The sequence below is a fragment of the Erythranthe guttata genome, chromosome 2 (genome assembly GCF_056151865.1).
Source record: "Erythranthe guttata isolate IM_541 chromosome 2, IM_541, whole genome shotgun sequence".
Classification (NCBI taxonomy): Eukaryota; Viridiplantae; Streptophyta; class Magnoliopsida; order Lamiales; family Phrymaceae; genus Erythranthe; species Erythranthe guttata.
In genome coordinates this window covers 6,004,540-6,026,249 of record NC_142534.1, presented here as the reverse complement: position 1 = coordinate 6,026,249, position 21,710 = coordinate 6,004,540, and the positions used below count along the sequence as shown (strand labels likewise).

General features: G+C 34.6%; 2 protein-coding genes across 2 annotated transcripts; one reads left to right on the top strand and one right to left on the bottom strand.

The window, feature by feature from the left end:
• The first annotated feature begins 3,511 nt into the window (after positions 1–3,511).
• On the top strand, positions 3,512–5,781 carry PPD1 (Photosystem II reaction center PsbP family protein). The gene is made up of 3 exons (XM_013002296.2): positions 3,512–3,795; positions 4,870–5,304; positions 5,400–5,781. Exons 1-3 carry the CDS (start codon positions 3,643–3,645, stop codon positions 5,619–5,621), a joined length of 810 nt encoding a protein of 269 aa, XP_012857750.2. The 5' UTR covers positions 3,512–3,642; the 3' UTR covers positions 5,622–5,781.
• Positions 5,782–5,892: 111 nt separating this feature from the next.
• Positions 5,893–9,042, bottom strand: ZIP4 (Clathrin adaptor complexes medium subunit family protein). Its single transcript, XM_088826425.1, has 7 exons — positions 8,925–9,042; positions 8,517–8,616; positions 8,289–8,399; positions 7,749–7,838; positions 6,777–7,237; positions 6,475–6,682; positions 5,893–6,366 (listed from the first exon to the last, which is right to left on the bottom strand). The coding sequence occupies exons 1-7, from the start codon at positions 8,957–8,959 to the stop codon at positions 6,121–6,123; spliced, it is 1,251 nt and encodes a 416-aa protein (XP_088682551.1). The 5' UTR covers positions 8,960–9,042; the 3' UTR covers positions 5,893–6,120.
• Between the last annotated feature and the right edge of the window lie 12,668 nt (positions 9,043–21,710).

The window sequence follows — 21,710 nt, the reverse complement described above, 5'->3', positions numbered from 1 at the left end:
CTATAAATTGGTCACTATTAACATTACTTACAACGACCGTTTTAAAAGAAGTCGCTAAACACTATATTCATGGTCGCTCAAGACTTGACAAGCAATAGTGACCATTTATAGCCACCAAATCTTTGTTGGTCGCAAAGAAATTTAAGTAACTGCACTTTTGAAACCATATTATGATTGGTGGCTATATATACACATTCTGCGACGCTAGAATTTTGGTGGTTAAAACTAGTATTTCTTGTAGTGTTACAAACACCATCTTAGTGTGTCGGTGTGAAACTTATTATAATATTTCTCATACTTATTTAATTTTGCACATTTCCATCACTAGGTGCTCGTGCATCATGGTATATTGTACCATGTACCTCGTTCCTTTGACCATTATCAAGATCCCTTAGTCAATGATGTTAATTAGTCACCGGTCATGACTAATTATTGTAACATGTTAAAAATTCAGACTTTGATGAAATAAAAAGAGATGTAATATTGATCGTCCAATGTTCATGGTTCATCTATTCAAATAAATTGAAATTAATTATTTCACTTGCCTGTATCAAAGGCCATTAGTCAATGGATTAACATTATATTTTTTTATAACATAGTAATTAACAGTCAATCATATATGCGAGCTGAGTAAAGATCTCGATTTTTGCGTAATAGTTTATAAACAACACACGCGATATATTATATAAAATTATGTTTAAATTATGTGTAACAAGTTCGACCTAAAAAGTATTTCGAACACGGATTATTTGACAATATGTTATCTTGTTCCACTAACTAGACCATCATGTTGGACTTCGATGTATTTTACTTTTAGTGATGGTGGATAATATAGAAAAACTAACTAAAATTATTACTAAAACCACCGGTATTTTGGTCCAACGAAGCGATTTGAAAATCCTCCCCTAAATTATTTTCTCAAATTTAAATAAATCAACCAAAATGTAACACAAATATATTGTAATTTCAACTACATGCCTTTGGACTGAAGATTATCATGAAAAATATTGGTTGGTACTTGGTAACTAATTTTATCAACCAAGTGAACAGATACTCATTAACAAATTAAAGAATGATTTTGGAACATATGTACAAGTTTACAACTTTAATTAGATGTGTAGCCTAATTAGAAGCCCACATTTACTGTGTGATGTTCTTGTATTTTTATATTGGCATAACTAGTTAATTAATTTTAGGGTAAATTCCACTTTTCACTTTGTACTTTGGTTCGATTTCATACAACCCCTTCTACTTTTGATGGTATCGATTTGGCCCCATGTACTTGAAAATTTGTCTCAATGTGGCACTCGTCGTTAGTTTTCAGACCTTTGACCTTAACAGCGTTTGATCTAAGTTTGGAAATCACAAAAAAATCACCCCTCCCAGTATAAATAATTATTTAAAAATAAAAAAAATTGTGGCTGACATCGTGGACTATGTTTTCTCGTTGTCTTGAATTTTTTTGTTTTTTTTGTTTTTTTTGTAATTTCAGAGTTTAGATCAAACGGTGTTAATGTCAAATGTCTCATAACTAACAACAAGGGGCGAGACAATTTTTCAAGTGAAGGGAGACAAATCGATACAATCGAGAATATGAGAGGCTAAAGTAATACCAAGCCAAAGTACAAAGGAAAAAGTCAAATTTACCCTTAATTTTATATTGGCCAACCATGATTTTTGGTTTTATTTTCAGATTTCTACGTCAAAAAATAAATTTGTCGCCCTTTTTTTTTTTTATAGGAAAATTTGTTGTCCATAAGTGTAACGAGTAAAATATTGTTGATAATTTATGTTAAAGTGGTCAAGAAAATTCACTATGAACTTACCATTTCACGACATATTGAGTCCATGCACATTGTCTCATGTACACTAGTGTTTTATGTGAACCAGAAAAACATGGGCTAGAAAAATGTATGTAAATCATAAATATATCAAATTTTCCAATATAGTTCAACAATTAGAAAGTTGTTGGATACATGTCAACCGGCGAAGAAAACGGTGAACATATATGCAGCAACGGGCAGCAATGTCTCGATGGGCAGTGTGAGCAACGCAGGTAGGCAAGTACTCTTCTCTCACGACAGGGTTCCTATTTTTCTGGAGTCAAATTTTGCTGCTATAGATCCTTATCCTGACTAATACCAATTTAGATAAAGCCAAAATGCAATTCTGATTTATACATTTATTTCGAAAGAGAAATTCATTTCTAGCTTTCCAAACAAGCCAAAACACATTTGCCAATTGATGAGCTTGTAACTCGCTGTTTAGCTTATCTTCATTTCTAGTAGAAAGGAAAGGAAGTTTATGCGAGATATATATATATATGTGAAGGCATTACATTGTTTAAACAAATGCAAACATGACTCTGGACAAGACATACACATATATAGGGCATGCAATGCATTTTCGTTTCCGGAGCTATTCCTTGGTTGGTAACCCGTTGTGAATTAATTGCCGAAGAATTTAAACCGGGGGGCAACATGCATTTTCCATTTACTATCCCGAGGTAGATTGGGTTTTAAGATCCCATTTTCTGGATTGGGAATCAATGAAGTGACACACCTTATTTCTTCCACTTGATTTCTTTTGTTATGAATTTGATCAATTTGTGATATGTTATATTAGAGTAATTGGCGAATTACTTTAATTATTAGATTGTGGCTAGAAGAGCTTCCGAGTCAAATCAGATTAAGTGTTATTGACATGAATATAGGATATAAATATACATAAATCCATTGAGTAGCCATTGTCAGAATTTGTGCTTAATGTGCTACTATAATTGATTCTCGTAGGCATATATTTATCATGGATTGATACCAAAGGGGCAGATAAAATTGATTTCTGTTTTTTTTTTTCTCACTCTAATATATCCAAGTTCAATACCATTTTTATAGAAGTTTTTGCAATTTTTTTTTAGCAAAATACCTTAAATACCCTTCATCAAACAAATATAATTTATACAAACAAATATTTTTTTCCTCATTTCAATACCAGAGATGAAAAAAAGAAGACAAAAAAAATATTTTCTTCTTCAAACCCATTAAACTCTCCCATCTTCTTCATCTTCTTACAAACCCTCCAAAAAATCTCAAAACTCAAAGAAATCAAATCACAAGACAACAAAATGGTAGTTTACATGGAAGGATAACCCATTAACGTATGTATACATGTTTTTTTTGAGCTTGGAAGTCGTTTTTGAAGTTTTTTTTTTTTTTTTTTGAACCCGTCGAAGGTTTCCGACACATACATGTCGACTTTTTGTCAATTTTCAACACCAACTTGTTAAAAAATCAAGTAGAAAGAAAGAAAGAGAAGTAGGATTTAATTAACACAAGCCCACTAATCCTTTAATTTGAAAAGTAGTTTAGGGAGTTGTCACCCCAATTTATAAATCTAATTTACAAAAGAACCGACCCGCTTTTAATTTGGGGCCCCAGTCAGAAAATCGCAACTTCCAATCAACTATTATCCTAAATTCCATCTATCCCTACTTCTCCCCAAAACCGCCATTTCTTTTCCTCCACAGCTAACAAAATTAATTTTCTCTCTCTTCTCTCTCTCTCTCTCTCTCTCTCTTATCTGGATAACCCCAAAATCAACATACACACACACACACACACACACACACTACGGACAATCACAATGGCAACCGCCGTCGTCGTTAGATTCCAGCCACCGTCGACGGCGATTTACTCTCCGAAGCTTAACGGAACCGGTTTTCATGGAATTACGGCACATAGTTCAGTTTCAGCAAAATACACCGCTGCCCCTCCAATTTCCTGCAAATTACACGAGGTGAGTTCCTGAATCACCGACCTATTGAAATTTTTTTTCCCTAAATTTAATTTAACATATATTTACCTGCTATTGAATTTTGGCGCATAGTTTGTTTTCTTCTTGGGTTGAAACATAACGAATGTTAATCAGAACCGCTAATTAGTATGGAGTGAGTAATTTTGCATAAAATGCAATGCCAGCTGTTACTTATAAATTATTAATGAATGTTTCATGTTGAAGCTACAAAAAAAAATCGAATAAACATATGATTGTTAATGCTGGATGATTTGTTTGGAAACATTGAACCAATCGCTGAATCACGGAACACGCGTTTGAATGATTGATTCTTCGACGGGCGTCTTTCGAAATATGCACTACAAAGTTCATTCGTCGTACGAGAAAACTATTTTTTTGTGCAGATGTGATTTAGTGAGTTTCCTTGTCACTAATCTTACACCTCAAATGCCAATGTGTGTAGTTTTTCAAAATAATTATGTGTGTATGGGGAACGGCTAAAAGCTCGTTAACGATACACACATAGAAAAGATCGTTCATTGGCCGATTTCAATTAATCAAAATGAAAGGTACTTATGACTGCATTTATACGTTCACACTTTTTAGTTTAGAGACTATACTACTAGTAGTGAATGAAACCACATTTTTATCGAATTTTGTTTACGTGTTAACATAGAAACCGACATACGATGCAATTGGGGTTTCATATAGTCCCAAGAATTGAGTCTTATGTGGTGCCCAAATTTATATCTGTTGCTATTTAACTTGATAGATAACAATGAATCCATTATTTATATTACATCATCTTGGAGTAATAAAAAACAGTACATCAAAATGTCTATACATAACATTTGTCCTAAGCTTTCTAATCGACTATAATTTGTGATCAATCACGGTCGACATTTAACAGTTCCTTTTTTTTTCCCTTCCCTGATTTTATTTTTGTTTCTTGTAATTAACTCTATCCATGATAAAACAATAATACGCGGAAGTAATCTCGTTTTACACTAAGTCTCGTTGCATTATATGTGTTGCCACATGGCTTCTCACTAGACATATTCTAATATATATAACCAGAGTAAAGATTTTGCAGTTCCAAGAAGAAACGCAATGGCATTGATCCTATCAGGTTTCGTCTTCTCGCAAGCCAATTATGCCGACAACGCTGCATTTGCACAGCCCGTCGAATTCAGAGAATACATAGATAACTTCGATGGCTACTCGTTTATGTATCCTTACAACTGGATTCGAGTGCGTGGGGCCGGTGCAGATATATTCTTCCGAGATCCTTATGTGCTCGATGAAAATGTTATGGTTGAAATATCTTCACCTTCATCGTCTTATTACAAGAGCGTCCAAGATTTAGGTTCACCTGAAGAAGCGGGCAAGAAAGTGCTGAAACAGTATTTGACCGAGTTCATGTCTACAAGACTCGGTGTCAGGCGTGAATCTAGTATTCTTACAACCTCATCGAAAGTAGCAAGTGATGGAAAGCTATATTATGTTGTTGAGGTGAGATTTTCTTGATTTTTATTATTATTTTTTTTTTCATTTTTGCATGCAAAAATACGGAGAATGATTGTATTGATGTTGTTGGATGTAATTAGGTGAATATAAAGTCGTACGCGAACAACAATGAATTGGCGGTGATGCCTGAGAATAGGGTGGCGCGTCTAGAGTGGGACCGGCGATATCTTTCGGTTCTTGGAGTTGAGAATAATCAGTTGTACGAGTTAAGGTTACAGACGCCCGAGAAATCGTTTTTGGAAGAGGAAAGTGATATTCGCCGGGTCATGGATTCTTTTAGGGTTAACAAGATTGCTGCTTGAGAAGGAACCTTTTTCGAGGTTACTTTCGTTCTAGGTTCGATTCTAATTTTTGTGCACTTATTTTCAAGTTAATACTAAAACAAGTCTTGTAATGAGAAAAAAATTGTATTGCGATGTTGTGTTACCATTTATAAATATTTTGAATCATCTTTTATTGAAATTTGAGCTATTTTCTAATATTTAAGAGAATAAATATTATATTTTTTTATATTTAAATGATAAAAATACAAAAAGAATAAAGAAAGAATAAAAAATACAAGAAGCATGAGGATAAAACAAAAGGCAATATAATTTAAACTCTTTTCCATTGTCAATAATTAAGAAAGCTAGTACATTTATTTCTTATCAGGGCTCAAGACCAAAACACACAACACCAAGAAGAAACAGTAGAAATTATCAAGTTTAAATGCACTATGAAAATTTTAAACCAGATATAATACAACTCGAATTTAAATCCAGATATAATATTCACGTTTTCTAAAAAGAAAAGAAAAAAAAATTACGATCGGACTTGAAATTCACCTGCTCGGGTAACAGCTCGAAACCCTTTATAAGGTCGAGCAGGTAAATTCAACAGATCCAATTTCTCTATTTTCAAGCCAGAGAGAGCAACTCCCATTATCTTGAAACCTACTTGAAAAGTCGGGAATACATTAAGCCTTTCCATGCCTGTCTCGAGAACCAAAGTGCCAGACATTGAAGGAGCTTTATCCTTCGGGATTCTTCCAATTGTCCACGAACATGTCTGCAAAAATAAAAACAAAAATAAAAAATGGTCAACTTAATCAAAGACAAAATAAATATTATCCCTCAATTCGCCAAGTGTCTATTACTAACGAAGTGAAATAAATACCTTGTCAGCAAGAACGTTTACTGTTCCGTGATTCGAAGAAAGGTCGGATGAAGAAACGCAAGGTGGCAATCGGAACTGAACTGTGATAGAGTCGATTGATTTTCCATGATCATTTCTCACTCCAACTAATACACTTATACGGCATGATCCCGAATCAGACGTCAATTGTGGCTTCACATAAATTGGAGTACCCTTCAACTTCTTTACCCTGAAATAAAAAAATAATAATGAAAACATGTTTAAAACGAAAAATATTTTTTTGCATATTAATAATCAATATGTATATATATAACAATGCAAACCTGTAGCTCATGAGCTTAAATTGTCCATCGGGCGGCACAAAGGACAGAATTTGATTTGATTCCCAAGGACGAAGTCTGACACAAGGGTGAAACCTCACATCGTGAAGAATTGAAGGGTTAGCAAACGAGAGAGTGAGATCTGGGAGACCTGATAGATGTGAATTTACTTGAACCTCCCCATATATTTCGCATTTTACGAGATTGCCATCGCTGTTTATGGTGGCATCCATTTCTTCGACAAGGTCAACGTAGACTTCATTGCTAGCGTGCTTAAGGTCTGTTTTCCTCCACGGAACACACGATGACGTGGCACCTGGAAGTGTGGTGCTGCTCGTATTGGAGGTGTTACCGGTCACCACACTTAGAACTTTACTAACAATATTCGGAGGAGCTATCATTTCTCTTAGGATGTTGGGCTCCGTTGTTAGAGGGAACCCGTTGTCTATCATCTCATCTAGCAGCTGCATGGTTTAATTTAATTGAGTTTACAGAATGTCAATAAATTATGAAAGATAAAACATAGTCCATATAACGAACAACAACCAACTATTTTTTTTGGTAGACAAATCGATGAAACGCACAATGATGGCTAACGACATACATTACAAGTTGCAGATTCTAAAAAGTTGCTAGAAATAATAGTCCATACGAAAAGATTCATGCCACTATGTTGTCCAGTCTAAGTCGATTGACTTTCTTTATTACAGAGTTCAGATTTACATGCAATCGGGACTAATAACGGCGTACAGCCTTTAAAATGGAATTACACGATCGATTAAGAACATAAATTAATGAAGTAAGGAAATTCAGCTATGGAACACTACAAAAGCTAATTGTAATGTGCAATTATCCGTTTGTAACCACCATTAAAAAGACGACTAACCACATGTATGCAGACAAAGATCGACATAAGGGTAAATAGGTAATCAAGAATAGTCCTCAAACACCAAATAATGGACACAGTATATATACCTCATAAACGATAACAAAATTATCCTTAATCAGATCTTCGTTCAAGCCATCCAAATAATCGGAAAGAACATCAGCTACCCTGCAAAGAAACTAAAAATTAAAAATGTCAAGTTTTTAACAAGGCTTTACAAATAACGCATATTTAAATCAATATTATCTAGAATATAAATGTATATATGTATATCTTTATTTATACATTAATAGATGTGCAATCAGATATATCAATCCTCATATTTAACACCGTGCTATTTGCTAATGTGCACCAGATTGCAAATATGAAGATTGTAAATCGCTTATAACGGTCATATGATTATACTATCACTGCTCTACGATGGTTGCACCATTTCTCCAAACTTACGAATTATATTTATTGGGTTCGATTTGATAATTTTCAAAGGAGGAACTATTTGGACAGCCATCGTTTGATGACACCGTTCAACAGCCCGATTATGATTGATTATACACGCTTTCTTGCCTCGTAAACAGAGTAATCCCATTTTCAGTAGTTTTTGCTATATAAATTAAATCGAACAAAAATACCTCAATCGCCATTAAAGGCGGCATCTCAACTTGAGTACACGCCAAAAACGTGATCCCGTCACGAACCACTTGAAAAAGGTAATGCGTGGGCGAAGCAATAACAGGCACACTCTACATCATCACACGAGAACAGAAAACAAGACAACAAAAATACAGTTAATCAAAACAACCCATAAATATAAAAATAATCGGGATTATTAATTAGTAGCAGGGTTGGGTTTTACCTACCTTGAGAGAATCACCTTGGGTAAGTATCTGATCCCAGAACCACGCACAAATGGAGCGGTCGACCCGGTGACCCGTGAGCTGTTTCTCCAGCATCACTTCCCTGAAAAGAAAAAAAAATTCACAATCACCTTACATAATAATGCAACAATTACTGAAAAATATTCAAATCGTTTTGCAGCTTTGAACTAAAACCGGCACCAATCAAAGAATTTTATACTTCTTTCTCATCAACAATTTCCGGAATCGTCAGTTCACTAATTTTTGCCCTAATTTAGTTTACCCAACAAACATACCCATAAATCAGAACTTTTCTAAGTTTTTATCAATTTGCATTTTCAGCAACAAATTGTGGAGAGATATATAAAACATAGAGATAGAAGAAATGAATAAGAAAAATCGAAACAATACCCGGAATCGGACAGAAGAAATATGCACTGCAACATTTTTTTCTGGAACTTCTTGAAATGAGATTGGAGCTCTCTCTAATCTCCCATCTGAGCTCGCCTTGAATGTTTATTAGTACTTTATTTCGTTTATATCGGTTTCGGCCACTAATAATATTCCTCTGTGTTTTATCGAAATGACTAAACGGCCCTATAAAAGAATTATTTGTACTGATGAGTCCACCATGTGAACTCCGTTAGTTACTACCCTGTAGTTCGTATAAGGGGTGGTAAACGAGTCGAACCGGCTCTATAGATGCTCGAACTCAGACTCGAGTCTTTTGGGCTCGGGCTCGAGCTCGAGCTTTCTGACGAGCCGAAGTCGTGCCAGTTTTTAGTTGCTGCTCCCGAGCTGGCTCGCGAGTATTACTGATTATTTTTTTTTATTAATTTTTATTTAAATAATGTATAATAATATAAAATATTATAAAAATAAATAAAAATAAAATATAAATTTAAAAAATATATATAATATTACAATTTATTGTTTATTTTGTAATTTTTAAAAATAGTTTTAATAATAATAAAATAATAATTAAAAAAAAAAAAACAACAACAAAATGAGCTTGGGCTCTAGCTCGAGCTCGACAAAATGGCACGAGTATGAGCTCGAGCTCGAGCCAAAAAAAGAAGGAACTCGACGAGCTCGAGCCTACCAAAAGAGGCGAGCTCAGCTCGTTCGCATCTCTAGTTCGTATGCTTCGTAGCTAAAAAACATTTACATTTTATTTTAATTATAACTTTTATTATTATTAAAATTGATCGCGCGGTGAGGGAGACGGTCGCCAATAGAATACATGTACTGGTGTTATTTGTTATCTTGGATGATTTTCGAACATTTTGATCCTATATTGTCCAAAGACGGAGAAAGTCTCTCAAAGAGATATCTTCGCCGAAATTAGGGGTTGAGCCAATAGAAGACGTGATAATGCAGGAAGCAAGGTCCTTGCCATTCGATGATGGTACACGAAGCCAGTTCAAGCCGTGGTAGAAGGCTATAGGCTATTAAGTGGTGGTAAAAGGCTATAAGCTAACGATAATAGAAATTTTTGGACATGTACGCACTATGCCGTAGTATAATACATAAGAGAAAATACAGTTTGCATCCTTGAACTATAGGGTTTGTCACAAACACCTCCCCAAACTACACAACGTAACAAAGTAGCCCTTGTAATTTATGGTCAATGTTAAAAAAACTAACTCCGTCAATTTTCATGTGCAATTACTTCTTTGCCCACCAATTTTGCTCACCTCTTTCTTCCTCTCCCCTCTCTCTTTATGCTTCATTTTTTTCTCGACAATTTTTTTCCTTTTCACAGGACTCTCTCTCTCTCTCTCTGTCTCTCTCTCTCCTCTTACACTCTTTTGCATCAAATCTTATATTAATCTCATATTATGAAGGTAGAAATTGCAAACTTTAGCTCGTTTTTTTTCCCTTATAAAAGACCAAAATTAAATTCATGTTCGTATTTCTGACTCATCGAGTTTTTACGTTTTCCAATCAAAATCAATCAAATTTCAGAAATTATCTTCTATTTTGGAAAACCAAAAAGAAAAGAAAAATTGAAAAGGAAAATAATCAAGATTGCATACCCCTGGTTGTTTCTAAAATCCTCAAAACCCTTAAATTTTGGTGCAAAATTTGTTGTTGGTGGTGTATCATCTTCCGATCAATCTCTCGTTGGTTCCCATCGACTTCGCCGTCGATGTGGTTGTCATCGCCGATTCGGTGCTCCGCGAGCCTTCCAGGGGCTTTTTTGGTGTTTGGTTTGTGTTTGTTTGGCCTTCCTGCAACGCGGCGTTGTTTTGTTGCCATTGTTGGGTTTCGTCAAACCTGGTTTTGCTCCGTTCCGCATATCCCAACCTCAACTGAGGTAACAATGGTGCAGGATTCCATTTTAGATACATAAATATAAACTCTAGGGCAAAATTGTCCAAATATACCACACCACAAATGGATTAGAAACAAAAGCACCGTTTTGTTACATTTTGTAGTTTAGGGAGTGTTTGAGACAACCTGCATAGTTTAGGGGTGCAAACTGTACTTTCCCCTAATATATGGTTTTGTAGGATTGCTCCAATACACTTTCTTCCATTCCTCTTGGTTTATTTCTAGTTTCTCAATTTTCCTTATAGGAGTTCCAAGCTAATAGGTCAAATAGTCAAGCAAAATAGTAGTCTTGAAAACTGACAAGCAGAAAGTCTATCTCAAGCTCTATCTTTCAAGCCAACAATCTCACACACAATTCCCTGCGGGGTATGCAACTATAGCAGCTTTTTTCAAAAGCTAGGGTTGCAGACATTTCAACACTTCCGGATTAGATATTCGTAGTTCCAACCCGATGAAAGAGCTAACTAGAATCCGTTTCAGTTAGTAAGCACCTCAGTTCAGAAGGGGCGGTTTAAGCTTACATGAGAGGCTAATACTCGTCATCGATCGCCAAAGTTAATATTGTGCTCAATTCGCCGGTTGGAAGGATTTCTTTCCGTCATTTGACTTTCCCTTCTCTCTCTTCTATTAGCAAAGTAGTTTCAAGTTCGACTTTTGTCTTGCTACAAGTTGGATCCAAGGACTGCAGTCAGCCGCTTCTTCTTTAGCGTCAGCTCGTTCTTGACATACCCGATGCCTTTGCATAATCTGGATTATGGACTAAAAGGATTTGAACATTTGCATGCCGGTACAAAAAACCGATGCCTTACCACTTGGCTATACTCCAGAGGCCTTTTTGGTCCTAAATAATTTCCTTTTTCAATTATTCAACCATTTCATTTTACCAAATTCAATGTTAGTTAAATTAGTCAACATATATATCTTTTGATGCATAGATAAGATGGTTGGATCACAGTCTTGCAAAGATTGGCAATGAAGTGATTGGGTATTGGCCGTGAAGGGAGAACAAAATCCTATAATTTTTTTTCATTTTTCCCTTTGATTCGTGGGATCTTCTGATAGAACCCCTGCAAAAAATGGTGTAAGCGAAAGGAAGGAACAAGAGTGAACTGATAGAGATAGATAAATGGCTTTAAAGAGTTCTCACTTCTGGATATGGATTTCAACTCCGAGATTGATTTTTTAATCAATAATGAAAAGGTTTATAGGCTTGCCCCTAGAGATAATTGGGAGGACAACAGACTTATCCAACATGAGAGGATGTTGGTCCCGAATCCGGCCCAGGATCGAGGTAAATCACTGACTTTGCTACTACCTTCACGGAGTCGGAAAAACCTTCTCATAATTGACACCGGACCAATACATATGGAGAGTCAAATCCTTTCCTAATCATATCCCTAATAAAGAAACCTCATTGTGTTAGTTATCTTTTCAACTAGCATCATTAGAAAGCTCTATAACAAGAGTTTGAGGAACATATGCTATCAAAGCAACAAAGAGATCTATCTTCTACAGTTATAGAATCAGACTTCTCATCTTATGGTGCAGTGTGCCACCATGTTATGGAAACTTTTACAAGCATTCTACGGTACCTAAACAACCGCTAGTGACAATTCCTTCTCCTATGGTTATGTCTATTATTGTAGCACAAAATCCTCAACTATCTTATACTACTCCAAACATTTCAATCCTCGAGGTGGAAGATTCTCGAAAACCATTCATATCTTCAATAGATATTACTTATGCTACCCCACACCAAGCAGTGATCGGGGGCGCTCATCGACATGGCAATGAAGCCTAGCAGAACAACTATCCTACACTTGGGTAGGTCCATTCCATTGAGGCTTAATGCTCTTTTTGCATCAATACCCTTCCCTTGTGCTACAAACATCATAGTCAATACCACCAGATTGGGGATCATTTTGCATTCGTAGCCACATATCCAATCAGTTAAGAAAATATCCTTACCCACATCTAGATTAATTATGAAACTTCTGTCCACTTCAGAAGTCCATGGCAAAGGATAGCACAAGCATGAGTTCCTAATTCCATTCCACTTCGGGTTTGCAAACTATGGTGGGAAGTCTATTTTACCCCCAACCAATTACCTTCACTTAAAATGATTTTGACTTGACATTCGCTATCTTGCTATCCCTATACTCGACCTTGTATGTAGAGTTCTGCTCGCCTTGAAATATTATTCTTTCCTCCTTGGTGAAAAAGGGCAAAGATATGGGAGAAAGAATTCTAAAATTAGAGTTTTGATCAAGTCTACACCATATTCTATATATATCTATCATCTATATTTAGAAGTAGGGAGACATAAATTCAATAAGATATTTGCGTTGGTTTTAGGTTGCATTTTTTTCTTTCTCATTTGGAAGGCTCAGTCCCACACTCTGACTTCAACGATGGGGACAACGTCCGCACTCCGGTGCTCCAATGAACAAGAATTATCCGGCGGTAGCTGCTAGCTTTCCCCATCTCTCCTAACTTCCCCGGTCTACGGCCCGAGCTGTATGAGGCAAAAACTAGTCCCACGTACAACTCAGAGGCCGAGCCCCACCCAACAGTCATGGTGGGACTTTGGTCTACTAACATAAAAAAGATAGATTTCACTCAACGATTGTCTTTGGGTTTCGAACTCCATGTGGAGAAGGAACGATGTTGTTTGCGAGGTCTCGATTATTTACATGGACCCACTAATGTGTATTGGTGTTATTTGTTGTATTGGATGATTCTCGAACACCATCGTCGATCCTCGATTGTACTAACAATCACGGACGCTCGAATTAGTAGGGAAAATCAGTTCAAGAAAGAGTGATAAGAAGGAGAAGAAAAAATCCTATGTTTCTTGTGTGTGTCACTTTTAATGCATATTAAATCATACCTTTTTCGTGGAGACTAATGTTGTATTAATTAATAAATAATACATTGAGTCGTCCAAAGGAAACATGATTCTAGAAATTTGACATAGATTCAGTTTACTCCCATGTAGGGTTCTTACCGAATCCATTATGTACCTGGATAAAAAGAGTTGGTGAGTCCAAATGTTTGGACCGCCAAATCCACCCCATCAGTTATTATTTTTGGTTTTTGCGGAATTTTTTATTGCATAAATGGGATAGTAACTTATAAATATAACAATATGATAAATATATTTTTATTGATATATATATATATATATATATATATATATATATATATATATATATATATATATATATATATATATATATATATATATATATATATATATATATATATATATATATATATATATATATATATATATATATATATATATATTATTTCGGGGCTCTTTGATATAACTCCCTCAATATTTCTTTTAATAGAGAGAGGCCCAAATTATTTTGCACCATTTGAGAAAAATCCCTTCCTAATTTCAGCCACCCATTTTTCAGTAATGCCCATGTCACCGCATCAACACTATCACCAATTACGCACCTGCCACATCATCAGCCGTTTTTTTTTTTTTTTTTTTTTAAATTATTTATTTATTTATTAATTATTTTTCTCCATCAGGTATATTAATGGACTATGCGACATAAGCATAGTCGATTAAGAATATGACTACTAAAAATAACAAATCACAAGTACAAAATAATACAAATCAAATATATTTTACAATAACAAAAAATATACAAATATTATAATTGATTTGTACAATTGGAGTCAATAAAAAAAAAAATCAAAAAAAAATGGAGTTGATTAACACTACTAGAAAATCATGATTTAGTGATAGATATATCCGTCACTAATTCATTTATTCCGTCGCCAAAATATAGTTATCGACGGATTTAGGCCGTCGCAAATGCCATTACCGGATTATAGTAAAGTAGATGCTTACGCAGACATATTTTGATTTTCCATCAACCTAATCATTATTCTGTTTTGTTTTGTGAATCATCAAAAATAACTCAGAAGCAGTAGGCTCTACTCCTTTCTCTTTCACCTAAAAAAAAAACTATTGCTCAAACTTACACTTCCTTTATGTTCAAAATGTCTTCTTATTGTCGTGTGGTCTTCCGCGGGCCAATTGTACAACTTCTGCATGTATTCAATATAAATAACACATAAATAATTTTCAAATCATGACCGACAATTAATATTATATTATTTTTAAAGAGAATTCAAAGTAATGAGAAGCTCTGAAATGCAAGACATGTTTTGTGAAATATTAATTAGACAAATTAAAGTATTCAAGATTATACCAGACTATAAATTACTGTGTTGCACATATATATGATGTAATATTACTATGGCAATCACCTTCCACGCTATCATATTCAGCCTACTATCACTTCGAAAAAAAAAATCATATACAGTATGTTGAGGTACACTTAGAAAATTCACTCAAGAAAAGTGCATAAACATAAAATGCAGCTTCAAATCAACACTAGTAATTACTCAAGAACTAGTTGTAGAATTTTTACAATCTAAAGTGAACATACGTAAAATTCAGTAAATCAACGGTCTCTAACATAATCCGGTACATTCTTCCACGTAGGCCATGAACCACTGAATGCTATTTTGAATATTGCGACCAATTTTCTCTAAGTACTTGAAGGATGAAAGCTGTTAAATAAATCAAAAATATTTATGTTAACACAATATATATCCATTAAATAAGGTGATCAAAGTTTACCTATGTCTGTCCACTTTCAATAAAATTCGTCAGGTAGCAATTATTTCTTGTGAGATAGTCGTTTATAAACTCTTATAAACTCATCTGTCAATCCTTTTTGACTTTTCACAAGTCTATTATACATTCAAGTACGATCACTTCTAATAGAACTCATTATTGTTAATTCAAAAAGCGAAGTTGATGAATTACACACAAGAAAAAAAATGTTAAATAAACAATTGCTCTTGTGAATAGTGCCACAAATTATTGTCAGCATATAATCAGCAATATCCCAAAAATTATACACATAATCCAATTAGTAATGAAAGATAAGGGTTTCCCTAATATTTATAAATTTTGAGTAAGTCTACAGAATCGAAATTCCCGTTAGTTTTTGTGCTAAATTTACTCTTTTAACTACATAATGTCTAAAGTCAATCAGTATACACCGAGAGAGACGAGAGACATAATTAATTTAAGAAAATCAATAACATTAAAGGTAGAAGTTTACCAGATTTTAGACCTCTCTTTGAGAAGTACTTTCGCTGGAGGGGAAGTTGAAAGAGAACTCACCAGCGTGGAATGTTTGATGCCCGTCAAAGTCGAGAAACAACAGCAGATTTTTTTTCTTCTGAAAATTGGTGTTTGTTCGAGATTAGAAATTGGGGATTTTTTTTTCTTCTCAAAACAACGATATAAAAGTTAGAGTGAGAAAAAATCGAGAGTTCTTGAACACGGTAAAACTGCCAAAGATAGACGAGAATCTTGGATGCATGGAATTCGACTTGTCCAACGAATTCTTCTCTTTCTTTTCTTCCAATTCCAAACCATGAGCTCTTCAATCAACTCCCATGTGTTGATTCTTATCATTCTGAACATGTCCAACTTCATTAAACTCACACGCTTTCTCTTCTTCCAATTCTTCGTATCGGAGCTAGTAAGGATCGCATCATACCCCCTATCTTCAAAATGATTCGTCCTCGAATCCTGCCCAATGTTAAATGAAGCAGTGATGAAATTTGTTCGATGATCTATCCTTCGGATTGGTAGTAAAATTAACTCGTGCTCTTCAAGCTCGATTTCGTCACTGTTAAACTTTGAATCCAAATGATACAAACCACGCTAGCAATGTGACGAGACTCGATATCAATACTTCAGATATCAAATCTTGGACCGTTCTAAAGAAAGAGTCAAAGGTGAAACCGCGACCCGTTGCCTATAAATATGCAAGAACCTTGGTATGAGAAGACGCCACAATCGATTGCAGAAGATCGATTGATAAGTCGGGGTGAACAAACGGAATCCACCAATATGCTTGAAAAGTTCTTAAAGAACCATAGAGAATAAACTCATTTTAATAATCAAAATTCGTCCATTAAAATAAGGCAAATTGGCGGCCTATTTATAAGATCTAAAAAGAATCCGTTTTCACAAGGAAAATGACTATTACCTAAACTATAATAAGGAAACTAATAAATGAGAAAACCCTAACCATAAAGAACTCAAAAATAGTAAATATATATTAAATCCTACTATTAAAACGTGCATATATAAATTCAATAACTTGAACATCAAGTCGACTTCTCGATCACCCTTCCAAACTCGCGTAGACATTTTTTGTTGTGCACGTCCAAGCACTTCAAGCTCGATTTCGTCACTGTTACACTTCGAATCTCTCTTTGATCGAAACATGAAAATTGTAGATCCTTCCGCTATCATTCCAGATTATTTTAAATCAACCTAAATGGACTTCTGATGAGAGAGTTAAAACTCAAACGGTAAAAATGCCAGAGATAGACGAGAATCTTCGATGCATGGAATTCAACTTGTCCAACGAATTCTTCTGTTTCTTTTCTTCCAATTCCAAACCATGGGCTCTTCAATCAACGCCCTTGTGCTGATTCTTATCATTCTGAACACAACCAACTTCATTAAACTCACACGCTTTCTCTTCTTCCAATTCTTCGTATCGGGGCTAGTAAAGATCACATCAACACCCTTGTATGCCAGTGCCAATTATATAAAGTTAGGTTTTGATAAGATCCCTCAAATGGTAGAAGCAACCCTTCGTGCGACCATTCCATCTTTGTTGTAACCACAACAAGATATATTTTATCACACACCACCAACAATGATTAATAGGTGTTCCTCTTCGAAATCGAGAAACACATCATCGGGTCCCACAAATGGGACATCTTCTTCCAAACCAGACAGCCAAACTGAAAAGGGTTTGAAGCTCAACAACACTGGCAAAATAAATGTTAATATAAGTGTTGATGGCTCGATCATAGTTGATTTAACCAACTACGATGAAGCTCATCAAAAAAATAATTTTAGAACTGAGAATCGTAGCCAAATGGCCAAGGACCCAACTTTGCCAAGGGGTTTGAATTTCGTCAGCACTGCTAATTCAAGTGCTGATGTCTTTGGCATAGTTGATTGCACCAACTACAATGACGATCATCAATCAAATGATTTTGAAACTGAGGACCAACCACCAAAGTTGTCAGCAGAAGGTTATGGAGTAGGCCAATGATTCTTTAGAGATTGTTCGATAAAGATCCTCTGTTGAGGTATGCTTAATTGTTATTACCATGTATTTAATCGATTATCCTAACTTAATACAATAAATGTGTGAGAGTATTCAAAATGTTCAATTGATGATAAAATATTGATCTATTATTTATGCACATGAATCATCTGGCTCTTGTATTCAAATGGTGGGACATGTTAAGGAGTGACCTCCTCACTTTGGAGCATCCAAATTTTCTTTCTAGTGGCGTAAGTCGTAATATTTCATTTACTTACCGATCTAATTATTTACACCATAAGTTATTTTATAGTGTAAATATCTTTGGTGAAGGTTATCGATGGTGTGGCAACAATGCTAACATCAGACATGATTGAGGAAGATGTTGATCGACCACGTTGGTAGCCTGCTACATTTTCGGTACATTTGATTTCAACTACATAATTTGCGTTATTATCTGCGTTTGATTTCAAATACATGATTACATGTTATTATTAATAATAACATGATTATTTGGTACAACAAACATTGACGGGTGATTGAACGTTGGAAATTGAAAACATCCTTGGGCACTTTTTTAAACCCAAATTAATTCAAGGTTATGCTGGTTCAATGTCAACTATAAAGGAGATCTACATCCCACTTAATGACCACCGACAACACTGGTTTTGTGTGATATTAGATCTTACCACCAATACGGTGTTGATTAGTGATACTCAACCCACCTGCGATCTTCGGAGGCAGATTGTCACCAGATTGGTAATAACTACCAACCACAAAATATTGTTTGCGGTATTATTACGATGAATACAAATGTAGTATAATTAATTGTGTCTTAAATAATGCAACTCAAAAGACTGGAGTTTGTGTTGCTCAAATGGGATTATAAGGAGTGCAAGCAAAGATTTAATTTAAATAACCTCAGCTACGAAAACGCCGACTGTGTACCCCTCCAACCAAATGGGTAAGTTAAATCTCACTTTTCTCCTCGATATTTGTGATATTCAATGTTATTCTAATAAATTCATACATACAAGTATGATTGTGGATTGTACGTGTGCTTGATAAAGATGAATGGAAACAAATTCAATACACCCATCAGATATGTGAGCAAACAAAATATATACCTTAAAGTTTAACCATACATTTAATTTGTTCAGAATATATATTTCAGAATGAATGTAAACTGCATTTTGTTTCTTTATAAGGAGATTCAGCATTAGTAAGAAGATCTCAGGCTTTGACACTGGCACGAAGTAAACATCAGAGCATGGATTATGTTACCAAATTCCTAGTCATGTCGAAAATTGTCGCGGTGATACTGAGGAAGATTTTGATTTATATAATACTACAATGACTTTGTAATCAAATGTGTAATGGTCGGGGATAATTTTCTTTATGTAAATTATTTGATAGATTTTTTAACTCGTGGGCTTTTTCAGGCCCAATATTTGTAGCTAGATTGGGTTTGACCCAATTTTGTTTTTTTTTTATATTGGCCAGTTGTTCTCTTTTATGCATCAAAAAATTAATAATGACTAATATTTAAAAGGATGATTTGCTATAATGCCGTTGTTGATTCCTGCCGATGCACGTGTTACTGTCTATAATGCCGTTGGTGATTATTGCTGATAAAAGGATGATTTGCACTTCTCTCCCTCTCACTCCTTCCCTTTTGCTCTATTTTCTGCCCTTTTGCCCTAATTTTGTCAAATTCATTGGGAACACACAAATTCCTGTAAAACAAAACACAATGTCTACGTACTCATCTAACAACACGACGACGAGGAGGAATAATGCTTCCAATGCACACTTGGATTTGAGGTATGCAATGCCTCATCTATGCAAGTGCAAATTGAGATTAGGTATAAAGGTGGTTCAATTTAGTCCAGACACGAAGGGTAAATTGTACTATTCCTGTCAAGAATGCAATTTCTTCCGCTGGTGTCATCCACAACGAGCGATTGAGGTACCACTTGGAATGCATGTACAAGATTTTCCAGATTAAATGGAAGAGACAGCTGAAAGTTTTCAAACAGCCAGGTCTACAAGGGTTGATGGAATAGATGGAGATGAAAACTTTTGCATATTTCATGGATTATAATTGCATCATGTTTATACTCGTGGTGGTTCTGTTGTTGAAACTCTAGAAAATTGTTGATTGGCGTATTGTGCATCAATGATGTAATGGATGAACCTTTTCAAATGATGTAAATTATATTTAACAGTGATGAATTGGACGAATAGCGAAAACTTCAATATATATATTAATTAACATTTAACAACTAAATAAAACTTAAGAAATTAATTTAAGTTACAAATAAAATTAACCTTAGATTCGTCGCCACCCACCCCTACCCCATGAACCAGCAATGGATTCCATCTCCAGGATAGTGCTCTTACCTCCGTCCGTTGCCGCTCACAATTCAACGATTAACATGGGACCCAACCTCAAAGGTGATACAAACTCTTTTATATCGAACTTTATGGAGTGTTTGTGTATATGATTCAGCAAAAGTAAGGGGGAAATAAAAAAGGGATTTTTTTTTAATTAGGTCAATTTTGGGGTTGCGGATTTAATCGATATATTCGCCCTCGATGAATTCATAGGCAACCAACTGTCATCAATTATTTGCAGCGATTTTTCCATTCAATTAATTGAGGGGTAAATCAGACTATTCCATATTAGTCTATTTTATTTTAATGTAATAAATAATTTTAAGTGAGAAGGATACATGCTTAATTGCTCAAATTATTATTTTAATCATTTTTCTAGGAAGCCCAGAATCAGTTCTTCATTCAACGGTTCAGATCTAATCTATATTTAAAATGAATTGTTATTTAGGGGGTATCTGACCTCAGGTAGGTTGTGAGCAATCGGACGCTAGAAAAAATCCCCATAAAATATTATTTTACATAGTTTAAGTATTTGTTGGAAATTTTTACACTTATTCTAGCATTTGGTGTTAATGAAATGTCTTAGATCAATTGCAAGTAGTTAGATATTGAGTTCTTCTATCAAATTTTTATTAATAAAAAAAATTCCAGCAATCTTTGCATTTTTTAATAATTTAAAAGTATTTTACAAGTTGAAATATACTATATTTTGTTTTATATATTTAAACAAACGTTACATATATTTACTTGTTCAATAATATTTTCGTACTATTTTCAAAAAAAAACTTCGAGGCTCTATCCTAAACTCCATAAAGTTTTCGTTTACCTTAACTTCGTCAATATTTTAGTCATGTTCTTCCTAAAATTGTTAACTGCTAATAAAAAATCTTGTCCAGTGGTTCTCGTTAAAATAAACTAATTTACAAATTTTACAATACAAATCGAGGCCCATTTATTACAATTACGAATTCTTATAATTCGCCTAAGCCCCCAATTTTTCAGGAACGACCCTGGTCATAACAAATTAGAGCCACTTTCTAAAAAAATGATAATATTTCCTATGTATTAAAGGAACGTGACTTTATTTTAAAATAGTTGTAAAAATGAACGTCCCAAGTTATAAAATATATAAAAAAGTAAATAATAAATATTTGGATAAATCATTACTAGTCATAGTCCACGTGTCACATGCGTTACATTTCCTGCTGACACGTTAGCTCTTCCTCTTGACTTGTCTCCTAAGTCTCGATCCTTATAGATGCTTCTAGGAAGCAGTAGCAAAGCA